General features: G+C 38.8%; 1 protein-coding gene across 1 annotated transcript; it reads left to right on the top strand.

Annotated features, from left to right (window-relative positions):
• The first annotated feature begins 13,592 nt into the window (after nt 1–13,592).
• On the top strand, nt 13,593–25,015 carry LOC146659405 (CTP synthase 1-like). Its single transcript, XM_085423427.1, has 18 exons — nt 13,593–13,752; nt 15,483–15,662; nt 16,723–16,893; nt 17,044–17,144; nt 18,086–18,202; nt 18,445–18,528; nt 19,035–19,115; nt 19,802–19,953; nt 20,570–20,702; nt 20,872–20,960; nt 21,541–21,635; nt 22,122–22,184; nt 22,323–22,366; nt 22,452–22,548; nt 22,629–22,684; nt 22,920–23,016; nt 23,211–23,355; nt 23,806–25,015. Exons 2-18 carry the CDS (start codon nt 15,497–15,499, stop codon nt 23,879–23,881), a joined length of 1,767 nt encoding a protein of 588 aa, XP_085279553.1. The 5' UTR covers nt 13,593–13,752; nt 15,483–15,496; the 3' UTR covers nt 23,882–25,015.
• The last annotated feature ends 59 nt before the right edge of the window (nt 25,016–25,074 follow it).

The following is a 25,074-nucleotide window of genomic DNA, read 5'->3' as shown; positions in this document are numbered from 1 at the left end:
ACCATCACACATTTTGGTCAGCAGTGGTTTTCACCTTGAAATTCTCTTCTTGTTGGTATTTTGTTTTGGTAGTTCTTTCTTATTGTTGAATTATAAACTCTGACCTTAACTGAGGCTTGAGTCGTCAGTGCACTGCTGAAGTAATTTGAGTAGGCGGTCCACTCCTGGGAAGGTTCAACACTGTCCTAAGTGTTCTCCATTTGTGAATATTCGCTCTCATTGTGGCTCATGTATTGCCCAAAGCCTTAGAAATGGCTTGTACCCCTTTCCAGACTGATTGATGTCAGTGATTTTGATGAATGTGTTTTTGAGTTTCTTTACATTGTGGCATTATGTGTTGCTTTTTGAGATCTTTTAGCCTACTTCACTTTGTCAGACAGGTTCTATTTAAGTGATTCAACAGCTCTGGCATTAATGTTGCCTAGGTGTGGCTAATGAAATGTTGTTAATCTCTGTTAACTCATGAGTAAGTATGAGGGGCAATTACTTTTTCTCCCTCAATAAACGGAATCATCATTTGAAAACAAATTTTGTATTTAGTTGTGTTATATCCGGTTAATTGGGTTATCTAGTATTAGGATATATTTGATGATCTGAACCACTGAAGCGTGAGAAATCTGAAAAAACAAAAAACAAAAAGAAATCTGGAAAGCGGCAAGGACTTTTTCATGACACTGTACAATAAAAAAGTGCATGAAAACCATCTAACAGAAGCCTAAACTTTAATCATTTCAGCAACTCTATAAAATGAAGCTGACAGCCGAACAGCAACGCCCCAGTTAGGTGGTTATTACGTCTGTGTGCCACATGTGTGCATGTGCACAGGCTGCAAAGTGCCCAACACTTCCAACTCACTCACTTGCAGAAGAAGCTGTGCATGCGTTTAAATAGATTTGCAACACTGCTTTAACCGAAAGAGCAAATAAAAACAACTTGGTACTTTTGAACATGCGCCAGAGCTTCAAACATATTGCATTTACACAAACAAAATACACCGTGGCCTGAATAATGCACATCACACATCTGGAGCACGTCTGTCTCGTATTAGAAAGAGAGAAAACCAACAGCACAGAGCTGCTGAGTGGCAAAAGCAGCAGACATACAGGAAGTGAAATTTGCTCAATATACTGTAGCCTGGGGCAGTTCGAGGCATAATTGCTGACACTCCTAGCTTGGGCCATTCTGTGCTGCTGTGGTCAGGGAAACCCTTCTGTTATTGACAGCTGCCTGATGCACGACACACAAAAAGGACATGACACGATGCATGTAAACGTGGATTTATCCTTGTCCTCTATGCTTGCACAGCTTATTATAGAAGGAATCTAGCAGCATAATAAACTAGGAATTCCTGCCTGCTGTGGCAGTGCTTCTTTCCAGGCTGCCCTACTTTCCGCCTGTGGCTGTTGACTTGGATTATTTGTTCTGAATGGCCACGTAGCATAGTTTTTTTCTTTAGTTTTCTGTTAATGAAGAAATATGGTAGCTTGGCAATTGGAGCAAAGAATACTTATTCCTATTGCAGTGGATCTGCAATTAATATTTTCCCTCAGCGTCATCACAGTTGTGAGGTCAGGACTGTGTGTATAAAGAAATGTTTTTCACAGTCCTTAGAGAAGACTGTCAGCAGTCCAAACAGCTTAAGTTGCAGAATGTGTTTTAGAGCTGTAAAGCACTTGATAATATGTTTACATTTAATACCTATCAAACAGTATCTGATCCGATGCATCTTTGCAGTACGCTGACGCAGTAAGAGAGAGGGGGGGGGGGGCACGGGAGTATGGGGGGTAAGGAGATGAACAGAACAGCAGATAATGACCTCAGCTTCCATCTGCTGGGCACCGCAGGGCGGAGACACCTTCAACCTGCCATCGGTCGGTCGCCACGGCAATCTGCCGCTCCCCATCGTCCCAGTGACATCTGCTTTTGGGTGACTGAAAGATGAATGCAGTACCAACCGCATGGGCACAGAACAGACGTCACACGGACCTCTAGACGCGCACACTAACACTGCGGCACAGATGGCCACAGACACACTACTGTGGAGATTACAATCCAGGCATTCTCCACTGCCTCTAACCTCTCAGTAAAGTGGATGTAAAATAATCACAGATTTGTACCACTGTTAGCTGTGACTATGTTTTGGGTCTCTTCCTAAAGAGATGGCATAGACTACTACTGGCTGGCATTTCAAAAACCCTGCCTCAGTGCCGTTTATTTTGGCTATCTAATATCCAACCTCCTGTTACACTGCTCACACATGACATAAGCTTCTACTGTTTTATGAAATCAGCATAGTGTTTATGCCTGTTTGAAATCATGACTCTGTTTGTTTTTAAGAGTATGGGGATTAAATGTCTTTGTTTACTAGTACTATGTATCTATGGCAATATCGTTTCGCTTGACTAGAGTCCCCAGCTACAGCTGTCACAGTTATTTAGTGCCTCTGCGGTAACCTTGGAAACACCCATCCTGCGTACAAGTGTTTTCACAAAGTGAGATCCTGATAAACAGGTGACGAGCTGTGAATATGGTGATTACATACAAAGCAGTCGGGGAAAAAGTAACAAAACCACCTTATGTGCTGAGTTCACTTTGAGGAGAAGGACAGCTGAAGAGAGCGAGAAGAGAGGGAGAGAGAGCTGGGGGGTGGGGGGATTAAGGGGTGGGGCGGCAGTGACAGGGGAACAGTGGAGCAGAGAAAGCAAAGGGAAAAAAAGGGGAATTCAGGTCAGTGTTGTGGATTATACATGCTGGGCTGGACATTTTGATCTATCTCTGGTTTGTAGAGAGAATGAAACACTGGGTGAGAAAGGCCAGTTGAGTGATAGATGGATAAAAAAGAAAAAGCTGGAGAGTGAGAGCACGAGAGAGGAGCTGCAAAGTGACATGATCAATTGTAATTGGCTTTCATAATTTCTCAGGGAGCAGGACTGAAACTTTGTCGCAATCATCTCATGAGACAGCCAGTTAGATTTAAAGGGGGAGCTGACAGGTTATGCTTGGCTTGAAATATTACTCAATTCCCAGATAGATAAATGTGATCCCAAATGAAACTGCTCTTTGAAATCAAGGAGGTTAAGCTGAAAGGGGTATTTTTGAGAATCAGAAGTTGAAAAAGTAAACTCAGCCTTAGATGCAGAAGAGCACCAAGCGTTAGCAGAAACAGGCTAATTTCACTGGGTTGACTTGCAGGGATGACTGAATGTGTACTGTAGTTGGGTTAAACAGAGCTATTTAGAATCAATAAAAGCCATTTTTTTGGTTGGCAGAAAAATAAAATATCTGTCAGACCAGAGTCAGAGGTATCCAAATGTGAAAGTGTGTCAACAGTTTGTTTACTGGGTCAAGAAGAATCTAGGTCATCCTGGACACAGATGTTTGTTTTTCTGTGATCCTGCTTGATGACCCTAAGTTGACCACAGAAATATCTGAGTCTAGTAAATAAACAAGCTACAGCCCAAAATAATTGAACAAACTATCTTAATTTTAAATATGAAGATTGTTTTCAGTGAATATCCATAGATGTTAGAAAATACCGTTTTTCCTTGAGATGCTCTACCAGGCCTTTACTGAAGCCACCTTCAGCTGCTGCCTGTTTGTGAGTGTTTCTGAAGTGAGTTTTGTCCAGAATAACTCTAAAGCATGCTCTACTGGGCTGAGATCAAGTGGCAGACTTGGCTACTGAAGAATATCCTATTTCTTTGGTTTAAGAAAGTAGTGGGTTGCTTTAGCAGTATTCTTTGGGTCATTATTAACCTTCTCTGAACTTTTTTTCAACATTTGCTTTTCAGTCCCATACACTTCAGAGTTCTTCCTCTTACTCATATCTGCAGTCATAATATCGTCAGTAAACACTAGTGACTTAGATCTACTTGTGTTTTCTGACTGTACCTACATGGACATCTTCACCTTTCTGCACTCCTTCCTGACTTCTTTTGGCTGCTCACTAAAGGATTCCCCACAGCGGATCATTTGCCTACATCTCACCCTATCCCGAGGATCCCCTTCTGTCACACCAACCCTCTGCATGTCCTCCTTCCCTACTTCTCTGTGATCTTTTTCTTTTCCTTCTGCCTGGCACTTCCATTGTTTAATCATCTCAACCAACTTTGTGTCCAATCCACTAAACTCTGCTTGTCTCTCTGAAATATAAAAATGTGTCATTGTCCAAAAAGTTACAAACCTAACTCTAAAAATCACATCTTACCCATCTGACATTTAAAGGGCTATCACCTCTGTTTTCAAGCTGAATCATGTTAATTTAATGTGGGTGGATAAGTGAGTGTCCTATTAAAATTCAAGTTAGAGTTTTATATTCTCACATTGTGCTCCTTGTCTCATTGCCATTAGATCTGGCGTCTCAGCAGGCAGGCATGTCCAGCCTACAGTTCAGATAATTTGTTTTTATAAGCCCACCTGTAACATGACTTTGCCCATATCTAATAACATTAATCAAACATATCCTATTGCAACCTTTTTAAATAACTCATTTTAATTTGAAACGGTCATTAGTTCACCTTTTTTCATATTTTTCTGTGCCATTCTCTTTTTAGCTTTTCTTTAACCACGATGTGGCAATGGAACTCAAACTCTTTATTCGGCTGAAAGAAACAGCTAATGCTTTCAAGTCTTGAAGATTAGCTGACCTGACCTCATGATGAAACACTATCTGGTTTTTGATTAGCCATGTAAAATGTCACTTCCATACATTAGCTTCAGTTACCAGAGGCCAGTGAACTTGCACAACGGATGAACTAAACCTTTTCAGCTGCATAAAAGCGATCCATGGTATTCTAAATTGATCCACTGGTTAGTGTTCGTCTACACTCTTTGTTCCTATTACAAAATTTCAGTATGATCTTCAAATTATATCTTGAATGTTACTTCATGTGACTTTTGAAGAGATGAAAAAAGATCCTTTTATAAATACCTCTTCTTCTTCTGGCTACTCCGTTTACGTCTCCCTATAGCAGATTGTCTGCCTCAGTCTCACACTACCCCTGCTGTCACACAAACTCTGCATGTCTTCCTTCACTATATCCTTAAATCTTCTCTCTGGTCCTTTACCATTCATAGTCCCTACATTCAAAGTCTCTACTCTCACCTTCAGGCTTCTAGCTGTCCTTCCCTCTCACTGACTGTGAATATGCCTTCCCCCTCTACTCTTTTTTTGTCTTCATCAAACAGTACCTTAGTGTCCAGCACCCAGCAGGGGCACGAGAAGTACACTGGATTGTGGCTCCCACTATTAATTGGTTACATTTTAATTACTTCAACTTCAGAAATGAACTTTATTTCAACCTCAAACAATTTATGCCCCATTTGGCACGAGTTTTGTTTAGATCAAGGGTGCTGATAGTGCCAACCAGGGGACCTTGCTAATATTATGTGAAGCCTGCATGACAAGAAAATAAAGAGAATAAAGAGAAAAACTACAAAAAAACCAATAGAACTAAATAGAAATTTTTACAGTAGTGCTTACACTTGTTTGGCTTGTATTTGTTTTTTCATAGAAACAAAAACATTGTTACTCTACAGCTGACTTCTGGAACTCTTGCTATCCTGTTTCTTGCACTACAGTCTTCAAATTCAACATCACACTAAGAAGATTCCACCCTCTTCCCCCAGCCATGTGTGGCAGCCCACAAAACACACACACACACACACACACACACACACACACACACACACACACACACACACACACACACACACACAAAATCACATGTTCCCTAGTACACACATCATAGGCACCTACTCACACGTGCCTCCTTGCTCACTACATGAACACACACACATTCAGATCCTGCTGTGCCTGTAAAGTCAGCATAGCTCTCAGAAATTCCTCTAACACCTCCTACCCCATGCACACATACACATTTGAACACGCATGCTCGCACTTGTGTGAACCCACACAATTAATGTGAAATCACATCCATCTTCCACCCCGCTGCCCCTCCCCTGTTCTCCATTACAAATAGCTGAGGATTGCATTCTCTCCCTCTAGCTTTGCCTGATGTTGTTTTTACATGTCTTGTTGTGTGCAATACTCTCGCTTATGTAAGACAAAATTACCCAACATGAGTGTTATTCTCAGTGGGGGTGATTGCACTGGTGCATTCCAAACTCAATGAGTGATGGAAGGAGATTGAGAGAGAGGTGAGAGAGAAATAATTTTTCCTTAATGATTATCTTCATTGCAGCCCTGCTGCACTCAGTGGTCTACAATGAAGATAAGGGAGGGAAACTGGAGGGATAGAGGTATCCTGCAAAAGCCATGAGTCAAAATTAAACTCACAAGCACCTGCTGAGCTACCACAACCCCCTAGAGTCAACAATGTTAAGTGGATTACTTCTTTGCAGATTTAACCCTTACTTTAGCATGAGTACTGAGGAGTTTTGATAAACACTGACCAAAAGATAAGCAGGCACTGTGTGCAGTTCAGATCCTGTTTGCTCTTTAAAGAATCACATGTGCTAAGAGAGGGATCTGAGAGTCAGTAATATAAGTTCTGGGGGTTTTTGTTTCAGATTTTTCTTCATGTACAGTACTGTGCAAAAGTTTTGAATCTCTCCTAATTTTTTTTTTTTTTTTTGCTGCTAGGAAAATGGAAAATATATAGAAATACAGTACAGAAATACCTTTGAGTTTGAAAGTCAATATTTGGTATGGTCACCTTTGCTCTTCAGCACAGCGTTAGATCTCTTAGTCAAGCTTTATTGTCATTTCTTTAGGTAGACTTCAGAAATGGATCTCTGGGCTTCTTGAAGGACGTTCAAAGCTCTGCTTTATATGTTGGCTGTCTTTTATTCTTTTCTCTGTCAGGATGATCCCACACTGCTTCAATAATGTAAAGGTTCAGACATCAGAGAGGCCAGTACATGACTGATAGTGTTCCATTGTATGTTTCTTTTCCAACCGGGCATGTTTTTACAGCATTGGTAGAGTGTTTTGTGTTGAAAACACTTTCCAGATATCATTGTTTTGTGGCTCAAAATCTGATAGTATTTTTTCTGTGTTCATGATTCAGTTTAACAAAATCCACAAATCAGCTGTCTGAAATGCCGCCCCAAACCATGACACAGCCTCCACCGTGTTTTACAGATGGTTGAAGACATTCATTGTTGTACCTCTCTTTTTACTTCCTTCATACATGTTGTTAACAAATTGAACCCAATAATTCATATTTGTAATAATGTTCTAGTCTTGTGTCAGATCTTTCTTGATTTTTTTCCCAATTTCTTAAGAACATTACTTGTGGATAACTGTTTGGACCCATCATTCCTTCCTTTGTCCTCCACTTGTCCTGTTTCCCCATATTTCCAATGTCACACTGAAAACCATGGTAAGCTATACCATGTGTCCAGCTAATAGGTATGGGAATCAGTTTGCAAACTGTGTCATCTTTGGCATTTGTTGTTTCTTGAAATTGAAAATGTCTTTTTCCGATAGGCTGATAGTAACAAAATCTTACTATCAATTTTTCAAATTGGTTCTTTTCAAATTTTTCTGGTATCTGTAGACACATCCCCGGTTCATTCCTTGTTTTGGTGCCTTTTTATACTTGAAAAATTAAATGGTGAGTGTTAACTTGCTTAACAAACAAACAAACAAACAAAGCATTCATCTGAAAAAGGAATGTTTTGAAAAAACAGCCAATGTCCAGAGAGAAATCCTGAAAGAAAGCCCAGAGAACTACTGTTGTAAACCATTATAAAAATTAGAAGAAAGTCTCATTCCTTGGAACCAAAATATAAAGAAACAAGATGTGGCTCATGTCTTTTCTACAGTATTAAATCTAAAACAGTCTCTCGGTGAGAATTGATGAACCTTTGCTCTGTGCACATCAGCGCTGAATCCAAACTTGTTATCAAACAGGTCATAATTCACATAGACCCAGCCACTTTGGTTCTGGTTGGGTCATGTTCCTTCATTCTTTTAAACATGTGATCCAAAGTGATATGTCCTCCTATCAAGTCGTTCATTGTCCTTGCACTCCTTCACGAAGACTTCTCACAGACTAAGCAGGGGGCTTAGATACTGACAGAGACAGATCCTCTATTGATAAGGACACCGAAATAGAACACTTCATTGTATAACACTGTAGCTTCTTTGTGGGCACTGGCATGCCCACATGAGGTATGGGACAGGAATAGAGAGAGACATTTGACTGATACTGGGTTATTGTTGGCAAACTAAAATGTATGTGGAATTGGGAGCGTTGCACGGTTATGAAATACTCTGAAAAAATCTAAACATGTTGAAAGAGGTGTTCAAGTGTTAACCCTATGAGTTACACACCATACAAATATTTGTACATCAAATCTGAAAGCTGCACTAATGAGTAGCTTCAGAAAGACATAAACTGGTCACACAAAGAACTTTAAAATTTGCTTTGGTCAGTTAGAAAATGCCTTCCTCTGAAAACAACAATATTAAGATGTTTCATTAATATAGGAATTAGCAAGGACATATCTCAGGTAAGTCATGTTTAAATGGTAAATGGTGTCAAACTTTGAACTTGATAGCATCAGAAGTATCAGCAGCGAGTTGCACCTCTCTTTACTGTGACGGATATTCACAGCTAAGTGGTGTAAGCAAGTCGAGCAGTCTTCAGTGCGTGAAGAGGTTGAAATAACTGAATAACTGAGTTAGTGATAAAAGGACTGCTTGTTCGGCTCAGTCTAGCATCTGACTTGACATGACATGTGGTCTAGGAGTGCTAATGTGCAGGGTCACAAGGCATCAGGGCGTATCTCCTTCTAGAGTATGATCTGTTATCAGACTGACTTTTTTTATGTTACTGGTGATTTGACTGCCACATTGATTATTTTAGGAAGCAAAATTCCATTTGACTGTTAGAGATTAAAGTAAAATCAATTATTTTGTATTTTGAGAAAAACGTTACACAACTGAATTGTTGTTACATAATGACATATGTTACATAATGACATATGTTACATAATGACAATTCATGATTGTTTGGTCATTTATATGGTGTATTGTTAATGATGTATACACATTTGCCCTTTCTTAAAATACGAAATACTGAACATCATTTCAAATTAAGACAGAAAAATTAAAGACAAGAATCTCCCGTGGATCATGTTGGCTTTGACACATTGATCTTGTCACCGTTCCCTCGCTGAAAAAGTCTTAACTGCACATACATAATAGCAGTGCTGGTCAAAGGCCACAATCCTTAGTTCCCAGGCTTGTTTGCACTTTACACACATTATTTATAATGGGATACAGAACTTGATGAATGAGCCTCCATGATTTTGCTCTCAATCTCTCTCTGTTGGGCAGGCATGTTCTGCTAAAGGGGGGCTCAGAGAAGAAAAAAGAGGAGAGTGTGCTTTTTAAATTAATCAATCCTCATTTCCCCCTCTCGTCTTAAGCAGACGGACCTCTCCTGGAGGGGGGTCTGTAGCAGTAACAGGGGGAAAAAAGCACAAAACTGTCATCTGTTTTCAGGTGGCAGAGGCCCAGCTTTAGCTGTGCATTGGCCAGGAGAGTGAAGAGATGGACAGGAAGAGTGTAATAAGGAGGAGTAGGGGGTCATAAGGATTGAGAAGAGAGGAAGGATAGAGTAGAAAAAAGGAAAAAGGGTGAGAGGCAGGTGGTGAAAGTAAGCAGGAAGAGAAGCAATAGGCAGGAGAGAATACTAGGCCCCATACTAGGAGTTGGGTCGGGATAATAGCCGAGGATCATGAGATATGCTGGTCTCCATACATGTACAAAGGCAGCTCACAGACGACAGTGCAGTGGCATACCGGGCACTGATCCAGTCTCATCCCCCCATGGGAAGAGTCTCTCGTTCCCTCTGTTGGAGTGTCTCTCTCCCTTTCTCTCTCACAAATCACTTAATTCCTATTTCTCTTTCTCTCCATTTCACTCCCTCTCATCTCTCTATTGTCATCGTTGGTCCCATGTTATCCAATAAACTCTCACTCTCAATGCTTTTCCTCACTGGTGCTCATAATCAAATTAGATGTGCTCCAAGTAGCAGGAGGAGAGACCAGTAGAGACGCCACAGACAACGCCCTTTAACTGACATTTATTTTCTCAATAACTTGTGGTTTTGGCAAAGAGAATGGTAGGTGTTACACTCCCATAGAGATGCATCCGCACACATGTGTATTAAATAGGTTTAAGATAATGACAACAAACTCAGCGTGAGTTTCCCCTCAAGGTCTACGAGCTGCATTTCTCAGAGAAATTACAGGTCACTTTCGGTGTGTTTACAACCACACATCCTTTTTGTCACATGTGGTTGTCACTATAACTGTAGATGAGTGTGTGTGTGTGTGTGTGTGTGTGTGTGTGTGTGTGTGTGTGTGTGTGTGTGTGTGTGTGTGTGTGTGTGTGTGTGTGTACATATATGTGCTAACCTCTCAGATCTCAAACTGACAACAACACCAGTTCACACGAAAATACAATATTACACAAATATGATATATGTATATATAAAAATAAATAATACATTTGTAACATTATCAGTGGTTACCTGAATTGCTGACTTACAGGAAATTAGAAGTCAACAACTGTGATAAAAAATACATTTTAATGATTCAAAACTTTGCTTTTTATTGCTTTGCATTCACTGTATTCTGGACTAGATTTGAGTCCCCCGTGATTCTTTAAAGAGTAAACAGGATCTGAACTGCACACAGTGCCTGCTTTTCTTAGTTTTTATATTGTTGTTTTAAATAGAATACATTTGGTTTTGGTTTGGTTTTATGATCATAAGTGGTTTGATTTTTCTAGTTCCTTTACATTCTTTTTTCCTCTTTACCTTTGCTTTCTGACCAGTATCTATTTAAAGCTGTTTTGTGTGTGTTTATGTGTGTTTTTGTGCATGCGCTGCTCTGCTGCAGTACAGCACCGATCATTATTATCCATGCTACCCACATGCCTAACCCCTAGAAGCCACAGCCACTGTTTATCCAGCCCACCAACCACATGAGCAGCCATAATGACACTAATTGCCCAAGAGCTCACTCTTCCTCTGAGTGGTTTTGAACTGCATTGTGCCTTAAGAGCCATCTGTGTTCCCATCCTAAATCGATTTGTCTTTAAAATTCCAAAACTACAAGAGGACAGGGAAAGGCACCACTCTTATTCATAAATAATGTGTGTTTGGCATGAGGGGTGTGGGCTACTGTTTCTGTGTCTGCTTGAGCTGGGAGTTGGCCCTCTCTTGCCCACTGGAGGTCTGGGAGAGTAGAGCAGCTTGTGACATCTGACCCTGCTGCTATGCAGCTTACAGAGAGGAGTGGTGGGGAAACCTGCCAAAACAAACTGATGTTTGACTTTGGTGGAATATTTCTCATCATTCTTTTCTCGTGGATAATTCACTTTATTTGCACAACAGGGAAATGGTTGTTTTCATTATGATGATATTAGTCATTTTTTTGAGTCACTTAATTGAAACACAAATAATCTTCAGCAAAAAAAGCAAGCAGTCTTTTATTTATGATTTCATGGAATCAGATAATTGTGCTTTTTATAACTAATGTAATCAATTACAGATAATTATACAATTAAGGCAGAAATTAACACATACTTTCATCCTGGATTTAACTGCTGAATTTTCCCAGCTGCCTGGTTAATCATCTGGTTTTTAAACATCAGAAAATTGTAAAATTCTCATTACAAGATCATAGTCCAACAGTTAGCATAAATGATCCTAAGGAAGTCTAACATTTCCTTCATAATGATTCCTTAAGACCTGAATATATTTAGCCAACAAAATGTTTTGGCAATAAGTTGCCTTTGTTGTGTTTGTTGTTAGCGTAATTCAAACCATAGCTACTAACCTCATGCTCTAACAAGACAACATAACCACATAATAGGAGACAACAGCTGTCCCGATGAAGTTTAAAATAAACTACATCACTTCTTCTTTTTCTTCTTCTTCTTTTGGTTGCTACCTTTAGGGGTTGCCACAGCAGATAATCTGTCTCCAACTCACCCTATCCCTATAGCCTCCTCCTCTGTCACACCGACCCTCTGCATGTCCTCCTTCGCTACACCTATGAACCTCCTTTGAGATCCTACTTTTTTCTTCCTGCCTGCCAGTTCCATTTTCAACATCCTTTATCCAATATATCCACCATCCCTCCTCTGCACACGTCCAAACCATCTCAGTCTTGCCTCTCTAAGTTTGTCTCCAAGCTGCTTAGTTTGAGCATGTTCGTCTGATATACTTATTTCTAATCCTCTCCCATCCTGGTCACTCCCAATGAAAATCTTATCCTATTTTACACCTAAAGTTCAGTTCTCATAAATAAACATATCTCATCTGTCTGTGCGCAAATAACCTTGAGTGTCAAAAACAGTGCTATATGTTTCAATACGTCTATTTTATTGGGAGTTAGGTCAACAAGTTTCGCTCTAACTTAAGCTTCTTCCTTTTGGCTTCTCTCGCTGTTTGAAAAAGGTATACACACTGATAGTGTTGCATTTATAGAGAGTGACTTTGGATGTTGTGATACACATGACCACTAAGCATTGCAAAATACAACATTGCATGGCACTCTCTTGTCATTTGCATCAAAGAAAGTCTACATCAGACTGTGGGGGTGGTGGGTGCGGCCTTATCCTCAGATATGTTTTGCAAATAGGTAGATTGAGAGAGGTGGAATTAGCTTTGAATGGCTCTCTTGTATTTTAATGTTTCAAAGACACGAGGAAAGAACAGTAGTTCTTCCTGCAGGAGGTTAATGTGTGTCTCTGCTCACTTGTCAGATGTAATTGAAGGGAACAGCTTATGAAAATGAGGTGGCAGGGACGAGGTCTTTAATTAGATCATGGACAGAAATGAATTAGAATCACCACTCTCATTACCCACAGCAAAACTGGAGCAGCACAACAGTGAATACAAAAAACTTTAATATCTTCGAGGCTGTGTTAGGGTGTAAACTGGGTTTTAAGTGGGACTAGTGCTTTGTCTCATTGTGCCACACTTGCCAAACAATAATACATGAGGACATTGAATTTCTGTGTTAGTAAATGTAAGGCTTATTTCCTTCCAGATCAATATTTATTAATAGTATTATTATACTTGTGAAAGGTCAAGCTTTAGCCTGCTTAGGGGATGAATAATGCAACATAGAAAACTGAGGACATCTAGTGGTGAGTCGGACAAATATGATAATTAGAATAAAGTTCTTCTCCACATATTTTGACTTTCAAATTAGAATAATAGCTATATATTTTTTTTTTTTTTTGCTTTATTTTAATTAGTAATCACTACTAAGCATGATAATATCTCATCACAGTAGTGGAGAAAATCTGTCAATTTATACAAAGAAAAAAAAGATTAAGAAGGCTTTAATAATCCAAAATCATTTTCCTGATGATTTTTAATTTCTAGTTTCAAAAAAGCTGCACTGACCTTGAAATGCTTTACATTCGCCCCAGTGTGTAGACTCGGGCATAAAAATTCGACCGTAGCTTAATCTGTAAGGCAGAGTTTCTCCGCAGTTCAGCTCTCCCATTGGTTAATCCTGTGTGAGCGGCGCCCAAGGTTTGCCTGAGCAAACAAAAGAAAGGAAAATTTACTTACATTACGAAACGGAAGGACGCAAACTGTCTGTTGGAGAAGTGGCTCAACCAGTCAGCGCAGCCTGTCATACACGTGTTTGCTGTACTGCAACAACGTGGGCTTTCTTTACGAACAGAAAGAAATTCGTTAGATAAACACTACATCAAGGTATTTCTGGACACTTTGCTATAGCCGTTTGGTGAGTTTGTATGGATTTTTTTTATTGACGCTGTATCTCGGAAAGTCGTTTAATAGGTGAAGAAAATGCCGCTAACTTGGTTATTGGTGTCCCAAAATTGGTTATAACCAGTTAACTGATATAATAACACGATAAATATGACATTTTTCTTGTTGGATGCTAATGAATGAATCATTTTTTTTGTCTCTGTAAGTAAAATCCGTAAGCCAGGACTTCACACAAGACAGTATGGATAATGTTAGCTGGGTTACGACAGGTGAAAACTAATCAACCGACCAGTTTTCCTCTGTGAAATATGTATGTAGCAATCCTTTAACGACAAATTACCTGCGGCTAAACTCAGTAACCCGCGAAAGCTCTCAGGAGCCCCTCTGGAGAAGTTACTCTTGCGCTCTTTTTTCCCGCCAATTTAACTTCATACATTGTCAATAAAAACAATAACAAAAGTTAATGATTCACTGCGTGTTTCACACCGGTGTAATTCGATCACATGTTAACACATTCTTAGGTTTTACAATTTGGATTTACCCACTTGTGTTCGTACAGTCTCACTGTAATGCATAGGTCCGAACAATGTAAACAAATGGATGTAAACAAAGGGTTAGCCACACCTCTATAAGGAAAAACACCATCATGCTGTCAGTTTAATCAAACCATGAAACAGACAGGCTGTGCTGTTAAGTGTTATAGCTATAAATTTACTGAGCACATAGCGAAATTCTCCATTTAAATGTTGGTGCAGGGCAAGTACCTTGTTAAAATAGACAGTTTAGGAGTCATTCTGTGCAGGGTTTTCCTTGAATCTGACCCCGCCCCCAACGAACACACACACATACGCACAAACAAAATGATCTTTCTCTTGTCCTAACTTCTAGATAACTAAATTAATAAATATAACATATTATTTAACAAATATAACAATTAAAATAAGTTGTTGTTTTTTGTTGCTACAGAAATGTCTTTTAACTGTTAAACCCATTTACTTAACGTCAATATATTTAAAGGACAGTAAGGGTGGTAAGTCCCACAACTTATGTGCAGCCCTTGAAACCTGTTTGAGATGTTTTGTTTTCTTCCGATCTTGTTTGACTTGACTGGGTGATCAAGTCGGTCATTCTGACAGATGGAAGCCTGTTACATATTACCAAGAAAGAAATTCCTTTCAATTCTGTTTACTTCCTTTATTTTTATAACTACATTTTCGACTTTTATAGTCCAATACATTCCACAGCTTGGGTCTTTTTCTGAGGAAACACAAATACTAGCACTGGTTTGATACCCTGTTATGTTTATGTCGTCATCTACAAATAAAAATAATGTATTGATTCAGCCATGTAAATTAAGTCTTATCTGAAATTAAATGCTCAGTATGAGTTTGATTATCCTTACCTTAAAAGAAGGCCAAAAATGTATTAAACAACATTATTCAATTCTACTTATTTAAGTTCTGGAGTATTGGTGACAGGGTCGTGTCAAGCATAGCATACAGCAACTAAAATATCTCGCTGGATAGCGGGACATGTGTTTATTTATTTTCCCCAAAAACACTATAGAAAATTATAAAATAAAATGTCTTTTTTTCCACTTGCAGAAGGACCCTTGGGACTTTTAATACTATTTGTCTACTTGAGTAAATAAAGCTTGTAAATGCCAGTATTGCTAAGAACTTGTCCTAGAAATGTAAAGTACATTTGTAAGTCATTTACTGGATTCCTGTTTTCTGTGTTTAGTCTTAGATGCCACTATGAAGTACATCCTGGTTACTGGTGGCGTTATATCTGGTATTGGTAAGGGCATCATTGCCAGCAGTGTGGGGACAATCCTTAAGTCCTGCGGTCTTCATGTCACAGCCATCAAAATCGACCCATATATCAATATTGATGCTGGAACCTTTTCACCCTATGAGCACGGTAAGTAATTTATAATTTACTGCTTCTAACAATGTCCTTGTCCTCAGTCAATTGCCATCAGCAGTTTGATTCAATTGTTTGATGGAGTTCTGTGGTTAACATTTGACAAGAAGCGCTGTGGGAGTGTTAGAGCCTTTAAGGTAGAGTGGTGTGGGCACAGGTTGTTTCCATACAGTGTACAGTCCCTGACCATTTTTTGAGGTGCACCTGTTTAACTGATTGCCAATGGAAGTGTAAAATCAACCAATCACATGGCAGCAACTGAGTGCATTTAGGCATTTAGATAGGGTCAAGATGAGCTGAAGAAGTTCAAACTAAGCAGCTGAATGTGAAGGAAAGGTAGATTAAGTGACTTTGTACATGACATGGTTGTTTTTGCCATCTGGGTTGGGATTTCAAAAACTGTTGATCTCTTGAGATTTTTTTATACAGTGGTCCCAAAAAAGAGAAGATATCCTGCATATTCGTGTGTTTGTAACCACAAACACCTCATATACAGACCACCGACAGTTGTGAATGTCTTGCAGCAGCATTTTTAAGCAAAAGCAAGCATTGGGTTGTACTGCTAGTGATGCATTAATGGCATTGCTTGCTTTTCCAAGTTTTTGTTGAACAAACTAAATTTAGGAATGGCATCATTCATAGCTCTGACTTTGGAGGCAAATGGAACACAACATTAGTTCACTGTGCCAAAATCACAGATCTCATTCCAATAGAGAACCTTTGGGATTTGGTGGAATAGGGAAGTTGCATCTTGGACGTGCAGTCAACAAATCTGCACCAAAGTAAGTCATACTTTTATGTCAGCATGGACCAAAACCTCTGGACTGTTTCCAACACATTGATGAATCTGTGCCACTAAGAATTACGGCAGTCCTGAAGGCAAAGGGGGTTCCGACACAGTATGAGCAAGGTGTACGTAATAAAGGGTCAAGTATATATTTATTTGTTATGTTAGTAAGCGGGGCTCAAGTGGGGCTCAGGAAGGATTTTTACCAGGTGAAAAGCTACTATGAAACAAACTGTGTGAAAACACTGATGTACTGTTTGTCTTTTCCAGGTGAAGTGTTTGTTCTCGATGATGGTGGGGAAGTGGATCTAGATTTGGGTAACTATGAGCGTTTCCTGGACATCCGCCTTATCAGAGATAACAACATCACAACTGGAAAGATCTATCAATCAGTAATCAACAAGGAGAGAAAAGGAGACTACCTGGGCAAGACTGTACAAGGTTGGATATTACTGTTTACATAACTGCTTTTATTGCCAAAACGGGCCTTAGGAAAGCGGATTTGACATGTGTGCATGCATTTCTCAGGGTTGAGTTATACAATGCAAATGCACAGATAACTATAGCTAAAATGTTTCTTTTCTTTGTCAGTGGTGCCACACATCACAGATGCTATTCAGGAATGGGTAATGAAGCAGGCAACCATTTCAGTGGATGAGGACGGTGTGGAGCCTCAAGTTTGTGTCATAGAGGTAAGCTGGGATTTATGTTGTTGGCCAAGGTGACCTGTAGTGTAAATAAATATGCTGCAGTGGGAAGTATCTTATTTACATTACCATGGGTCATTCTTTAGTCTAGTAGTTCTCAGACTTTTAAAAAAATAATGCTCCACTTCAGAAGTGGAATACTTGTTGAATTTTTCTGAAATAAAGTAATTATAATATCTACAACAAATGTATTTTTCACATAAAAATGGATAATTTTCATTCAACTTAGTTTCATTTAACATTTTTCAACTGGTCGTCCATGCCCCACTTGCGGTAGCTCCACACCTCACAGTCTGAGTACCACCGCTTTAATCATTTGTGCAATTCTGTTTTTCTAGTGATTTTGAGAAGTAGATGACATTTTCCAAAAGGATTGAAAAAAAAAAAAAAAAAAAAGCTTGTTGCCTGAAGCGATAGCAAATATTGGCACCATTCAGCAGCAGGTCTGAGAAATAGCTGAACCCGAACAAATGAGTGTCACTGTGATGCACCAAAAAAAAAAAACAAAAACAGTAAAAACTGGTAAATAGAGGGATTTAAAAAATGATTTGCTGTTGAAAGGTTGTAAAAACACTGGCGCTGTTTCTAGCCTTGGGAAATAAATGTTTTATGTATTTTTAAAAAACAGTGTTAAATCATTGTGTTATAAATCAAGTGTTTATTTTACAGTATGTGCTGCAGAATTATTTCGTCTTTAATATATTTGCAGCTTAAAAGAGTCAAGTTCTCATAAACCAAGTTAAATTATTATCCTGCCTCTAGCAGTTCTTTCTATACAGCATACTTCAAACCAGCGCTGACAGTATTATGGGCTTGGTACTGCTGACAGTGTGCTGTATTTCCCAAGTCTTTCCAAAGTGCTGAGGCTCAGCCTGTGTATTCTTGCATGTAATTCTGTGCTTTAAGCTGGTGTTTTGTGTCCACAGCTAGGAGGCACAGTGGGGGACATCGAGAGCATGCCTTTTATTGAAGCTTTCAGACAGTTCCAGTTTAAGGTGAAAAGGGAGAACTTCTGCAACATCCATGTCAGCTTGATACCACAGGTATGGTTTGCTAGTGACCATGCACAACCAAGTAGTGTTAGCAGATATTGTAGAAAAATTGATTACCTGTAAGATCACCAGATCTAATGAGTAATTTGAAATATTTTTGTTTCATTAGTCTTAAATTCATTCTTTTGGTAATTGAAGGAACGTGGTATTGAACAGGGGGGGATAATCACTTTGGACTTATATTGCACGGCCATTTATGCTTTGTTTTGTGTGGCTGTATCTTTTCTCTAAAGCCCAATACCACAGGGGAGCAGAAAACCAAACCAACCCAGAACAGCGTCCGAGAACTCAGAGGGCTGGGATTGTCTGCAGATTTGGTGGGTAGTCAGATTAAACTGATTCTTATATCTGCAAGTCAAATGGATATCAAATGCACTAAGCATTAAAATGGCTAACTTGAATTAATTTTACAACTGCGTGCTAAATCAATAGATGAACTGTTTTCTGTAGGATTGATTTGGCAGATTTTTTTTTACCACTATTATATCAGTATCATCTGATAATGTCTGTCACTGGATTGGGGGGAACTCACAGGGATCATTTTGTGAGGACGAAGAGTCATATGAGATGTGAAATGCCCGGTTTTAGGTTTTCTCAAGTCAGTTAGCACAAAGAAGCTGGTTTAAACTCGCTTAAGAGTGTACCTCTCAGATCTTGTCCTCATTCTTCTGATAAAGCCATCCTTTTGAATCACATGTTAATTTCATTATGTACACAATCAAATAAAATTTGGAGTGTATTAAATCGTAAACACTCAAGTGTGCGCTCTGGCATTATTTTGTTTGTATACATTATCCTGATATATATGTCCTTCTTTTGGCAGATTGTTTGTCGCTGCACAACTCCTCTAGAAACATCTGTCAAGGAAAAGATCTCCATGTTTTGTCATGTGGAGCCCACACAGGTGATTTCCTGTAAAACTGTAGGTAGGGTAGGCTACTTATGTTAGTTATGAGCTAGTGCAGTTCTCATCACTACTCACATCTACTCTTTCAGATAATGTTGTCATATTTTATAAATAGATATAACATTATATAATAATTTATTATTATTAAGTAATTACTTTTTGTTGCTATGATATCATTAGATTTAGATAGATGCTGACCTCAGATGTGGAAAGCATATCCTCTCATCAGCCACTTTGTTAGGTACACCTGCTCAGGTGCTTGTTTGAGCCAAGCATCAGAATGGGAAAGAAAGTTGATGTGACTTTGAAAGCTGATCTACTGGGATTTTTCATCTCCAGGTTAATTCCAGAGTTCGGAGAAGAATAGACAGACTGCTTTGAGCTGATAGGAAGGCAGCTGTACCTCAAATAACCACTCGTTACAACCAGGGTATTCAGAAGGGGTCAGAATGTGGTGTAGAGAAATTGAAAGCGTGGATCCATCCTACTTTGTATCAACAATTCAGACCAGCGGTGATGTTGCAAAGATGTGGGGGATTTGTAACATTTTATACCAAGAGACACTGTGGTCCTTTTGATAGCTAAGGCATACCTAATAAAGTGACAGGTCAGTGTATTAAAATGGTTTTTAAAAAAAAAGGTAGCAGATGACAACAAATAACACGTCTTCTAATTCCTTTCAGGTGATCTGTGTCCACGATGTCTCCTCAATTTATAGAGTTCCTCTGCTGCTGGAGGATCAGGGTGTTGTGAGGTACTTGTGCGAGCGGTTGAACTTGCCCATTGAGATGAGACCCAGAAAGATGTTAACAAAGTGGAAGGAGATGGCTGACCGGTAGGAAAGAGTATCTCAGCCTTTAACTATTTTGAATTTTGTCTTGAACAGAGAAAACTAGATACATTCATTTAAGGTACAAAAAGGTGGACTTGGCTGCTATGTGTTTTGGACTGTGTATTTCGAAGCCTTGAATATCCACGATGCTGTTTTTGTTTGTTTGTTTGCTTGTTTGTTTGTTTTTGCTCCTTGCTCATGACATAACCTCAAATACAACACAAAAAAAGGACTCTGTGTGTTTATTAAATTTAAAACTTGGTGTCAGACTTGTAGATCATCCAGGCATGATCTTTTAGTCACCATTACACTGCTAATGAAAAAAAATATTATATTCACTTCTTGAACATAACATTACTAGACAAGTAGGCGTGACAGATTCAATCTAAGTTTCAGAACCTCCTAATATGTCAGCAATAATGTTGCTTGTTATGATTTTGGTCACAAAACTTTCCCTAAAGAATGCTGACACCAGAAGCAGATTTATTTATTTATTCTTTCCCTAGTGAGTACAACATACTGAGCGTTGAGGGGATCGGGTAAAACGGGTAGCTGAGGAAGTAATCATTCAAAGAATGCACCAGATTCTGTACTATAAATCATCTCCCTCTCTTTTCAGATCCGACCGTCTCTTGGAGCATGTTTCCATAGCCCTGGTGGGAAAATATACAAAGTTAGCTGACTCCTACACATCTGTTATTAAGGCCCTAGAGCACTCAGCCCTTGCCATTAATCACAAACTAGAGGTCAAGGTAAGGAGACAACTCTCTTCTAATTTCTGAATTTTGCATCGCTGTTTTCAGTTTGGACTGTTTTTAGATAAACTTGCTATACTTAAATAAAACCTCACATATTCCTGTATTTGTACAGCCTGTTGTTGACTGATCTCTATCCAGATTACACTGTTTGTTGTTATTGCAGTACATAGACTCTGCAGATTTGGAGACTACAACCCTGCAAGATGATCCAGTGAAATATCACGAGGCCTGGCAGAAACTCTGCAGTGCTCAGTGAGTAGACAAAACAAGGCGAAAACACGCTAATAAGTGTGGATAATCTTGGATAATCAGCAGCTGTTGATATTAAAATGTACACTCTATTATATATATATAGAGTATTATAGTTCGTGCAGCTATGGTAGTAGCAATATTGCAAATGGGTTAAAAGAAAAGTCCTGCTTGTCTGTGGCTGTTTCAAAAGAAGCAGTAACAGGTTATGCTACAAGTTGGGGACAGCGAAAAAGATTATTGTATTACCGCAGGGGGTTGTTTTGATAAAGGAAACACAATTTAGGATAGTGTTGTTGTTTTTTTTCTTCTTTCTTCTTCATCTTTTTGAAGAAAAATGTCACTAGTGTGTCTTAATCAGATACTATCACAAACGAAAGCTTTTCTAATTATGTTACTTAGTTCACTAACCATACGATACTGAATTATCTTACATTGGCTGTACAATACCAGCCTGGCATTTTGCTTTTTTAAGTTTTCCAGAGAGAGTGACACAAGGTTTAAATAGATTTAAGTGGTTCTACATGTGTCTGTGAAATCTCAGTGAATTGAGCATTGATGGTCTTTTCTTTCTTTTCCACAGTGGTGTCTTGGTGCCAGGAGGTTTTGGTGCAAGAGGGACAGAAGGCAAGATGGAGGCTATTTCTTGGGCACGGAAACAGAATAAGCCATTCCTGGGTAAGGGAGATGTCAGGCTATGCTGTATGTTGTGTATCATATTATATTGCAGTTGGACGTAGTTTGAGCAGTTATTGAAAGACAAATAGGGGGAAACACATTGAGTTGATTATAGATATAGACTCAGTCTAAGCAGAGACTCTGTCCTACACACCTTAGTGCTGGGTGGTGTAGAGGATGTGCTGGGATGCTGTTCATATATTTTATGTATGATATGAATTTTTCAAATACCGCTTACACCAATGAAAAGACAAACCCCCTACTGGGGTTTTGTTTCAAGGTCTTGTATTTGTTTTGGCTGCTGAAATTCTCTCTGGTGCATATTGAAAGGGTAATCTGTATTTACTGCACACCTTTCTTTACTGACAATTAATCATATGAGGTAGCATTTAATATCCAAATTCATTACATGTAGTCAGTGATTTATATATTATGTAAAAAGATGTTGTTTAATATTTAGAATTCCACTGGCCTTGTTCTTTGCAGGCGTTTGTTTGGGCATGCAGCTGGCAGTGTGTGAATTTGCCCGCAGTGTTCTTGGATGGGAAGGTACGTGATTGTTTAGTTCTGCTGAGGACACAGCTAAGAAACATTTGCTTCCAGTGGTTTCTAATTTAATGATGATTAAGGCTTCCACCTATTGGAAAGCTGATTTGTGCTCAGATCAGTTCATCTTGTGTTTTTCAGATGCCAACTCCACAGAATTTAATCCAGAATCCAAACACCCTGTGGTATGTTATCTTCTTTGTTTTGTTTTTTTACCATGCATGTTTACCATCCATTATTAGTTATATAATCTTGATTTGATCCCTACAGGTAATTGACATGCCAGAACACAACCCAGGCCAGATGGGTGGGACTATGAGGTTGGGAAAGAGGCGGACCATTTTCTCATCCAGCACCAGTGTGCTGAGTATGTATCTCCCTGGATCAAATGATACCTGGACTTCTTCTACCTAATTACTGTTGATAAAATATTTTTTATTCTTCCAGGAAAGCTATATGGAGATGTGGAATATGTTGACGAACGGCACAGACACAGATTTGAGGTAGTGATCCAAACAAGGGTTAAATTTTTTTTTATTATACAGCGAAAAGTGTGGAAATTATTTTGTAATTACAAAATTTATTAAGCAAAAGTATTGTGTGCAGTATCTTATCTAACTTTGAGATTTGATTTGAACATTATTTTGTTTTGTTGGGCCCATGGCTTTTCTTCTAGAAGTACTGCAAGAACAAAACAAAAAATAAAACCTTGGATCACAGAATCTTATCTTATTTCAGGTGAATCCAGAGCTGAAGCATCACTTTGAACAAAAAGGACTTCAGTTTGTTGGTCAGGATGTGGAAGGAGAGCGGATGGAAGTCATTGAATTAGAGGGTATGGGGAAAGTGTGTTTGAAATCCAGCACCCACCGGCTTCTTCTAATACATACAATTCTTGAACACGATGTAGAGAAATCATGTTTAACCCCAAACTGTCCTTCGTTATGATATCAAACATTTAATCTTTGTTGTTTAAATGAAGCCTGAGGGAGCAGAAACGTGCAGTAATATGCAATTTTTTGGTTTCAGACCACTGTTACTTTGTTGGAGTGCAGTATCATCCAGAGTTCACCTCCAGACCTATCAAACCTTCTCCTCCATACTTTGGTCTCCTGCTGGCCTCTGCAGGAAAACTCCAGAGCTACCTGGCCAAGGGCTGTCGCCTTTCTCCACGGTAAACACCAGCACATCAATCACTTGCCAATCCAAAAGTTATTTAAAGGAAATGAAACTGCAATGGTGAAAAGTCCAACAGTTTTGAAGTTTAGCTGTAACTGCAGCTATAACTTCCCAGTTCGCTTATTCCATCACGGTGTTTCTCCAACCTCCAAACAGTTGAATGTTATTTCACCTTTCTCTCATTTTTTATCATATTTAGCTGACATTTATGCTTTGATGACACTTTTAATAAGTAATCTGAGTGGTAAACATGTGAAAAAACCTCTTACAAAGAACCTACAACTTGATCAATATTTAACATCAGTCATTAAGCATTTTGCCCACACATATTATATCTGCATTTAAAACTGATGCTATGTCACAACAATTCCCGCAGTTACAGAAAAAATTGCCCCTATAATGTCTTGCTGATGTAATAATCTTATGAATTTACCTTTCATTTCAGGGACACCTACAGTGATCACAGTGGTAGCAGCTCTCCCGACATGGACATGCGTGAGCTGAAGTTTCTGCCTTTGTAGAAGTAATTTTTGTGTATGTGCCGCTCATGGAGATCACCCAGGAAATACCCTGACTGACTCTGCACAAACAATCTTTGTATTACTCTGTATTTTTGAATTGTTAATACTTTATTGTCATAACAATTTATAATTTATGTTCTTCAAATATTTTGCCTACAGCAAAATATTAAAGGTAGTGAATTCTGTTTATTTTAGTGTTTTAAAGTTGCTGCAAAAATCAAGTATTAATAAAGGTTTTATGAGGGAACTTAAAAAATTGTTGCTGTAATGGAACTTGTTAAAAAAGAATACACTAAGGTACATGATTAAAGGGAAGACATCAGCCCATCGGTATAAAGTGTACTGCCGTTATCATAATGATGTTCTGGTAAAATAATGAGAAGATGTGTATTTTGGAGTTTTTCAGAGAAATATTTTTCAGAGACTTTCTCTGTTTTTGGAATTGAGAAAGGGTTAGGTGGGATTATATATATATATTGGGAATTACTGATATATTTACCTTTTTAAATTGTTGTAATTGTCAGTTTTTTCATCTGTATTTCCCCCATAGTTTAATACTGGTTTGGTTTTAAGCAATCTTTCTCTGTATTACATCCAGATCTGTTTGGACATGAAGCTGTGACTCTTGGGTGAAAATGTGAAATATTCTGCTCTGATAATGTTAAAGATTTAGGCATGAATCAATCACATGGATGCAGGCTTTTAATTTCTGCACGTAAGCTGTCATTTGAAGACTCGCTCACTTTGGAACGCCATTAGTTTGTGAAGCCCTAAAACTGAACTGACCAGTTCATGTTGCACAACTTTTGCCTATGACCAGGAAACATGATTGCCCTTTACTGCTATTTCTGACTAAGAACTGTTTAAATTGAAATATGCTGATGCACAATCATCTGACAGCTGGGGAAATTTAAGCAACCTTTGCGACAACAACAGAATAAAACTAAAACTACGATCTCAAATGGATCTTGAAGCATCAGTAAAAGCATCTAGTAGGTTATAACTATCAAATGTCCCTCTTGCACTTTCAGTCTACTAAGTAACATGAGATCCCATTTTGTTACCATTGTGTGACCCAAATGTACTGAAATGCCTTTTATTTATTAAATTTAGATGCATGTGTTATGCAGCACATCTGTTTATTTGTATTTTTTTTTGGGGGGGGGGGGGGAGGTCCTGGAGAATACTACACC

This window comes from Rhamphochromis longiceps, linkage group LG11 (assembly GCF_057381845.1).
Source record: "Rhamphochromis longiceps isolate RC_006_pf linkage group LG11, R_longiceps_female_GT1.1, whole genome shotgun sequence".
NCBI lineage: Eukaryota > Metazoa > Chordata > Actinopteri > Cichliformes > Cichlidae > Rhamphochromis > Rhamphochromis longiceps.
Note: the sequence above shows the minus strand (reverse complement) of the source record. Positions and strands in the feature narration are given on the sequence as shown.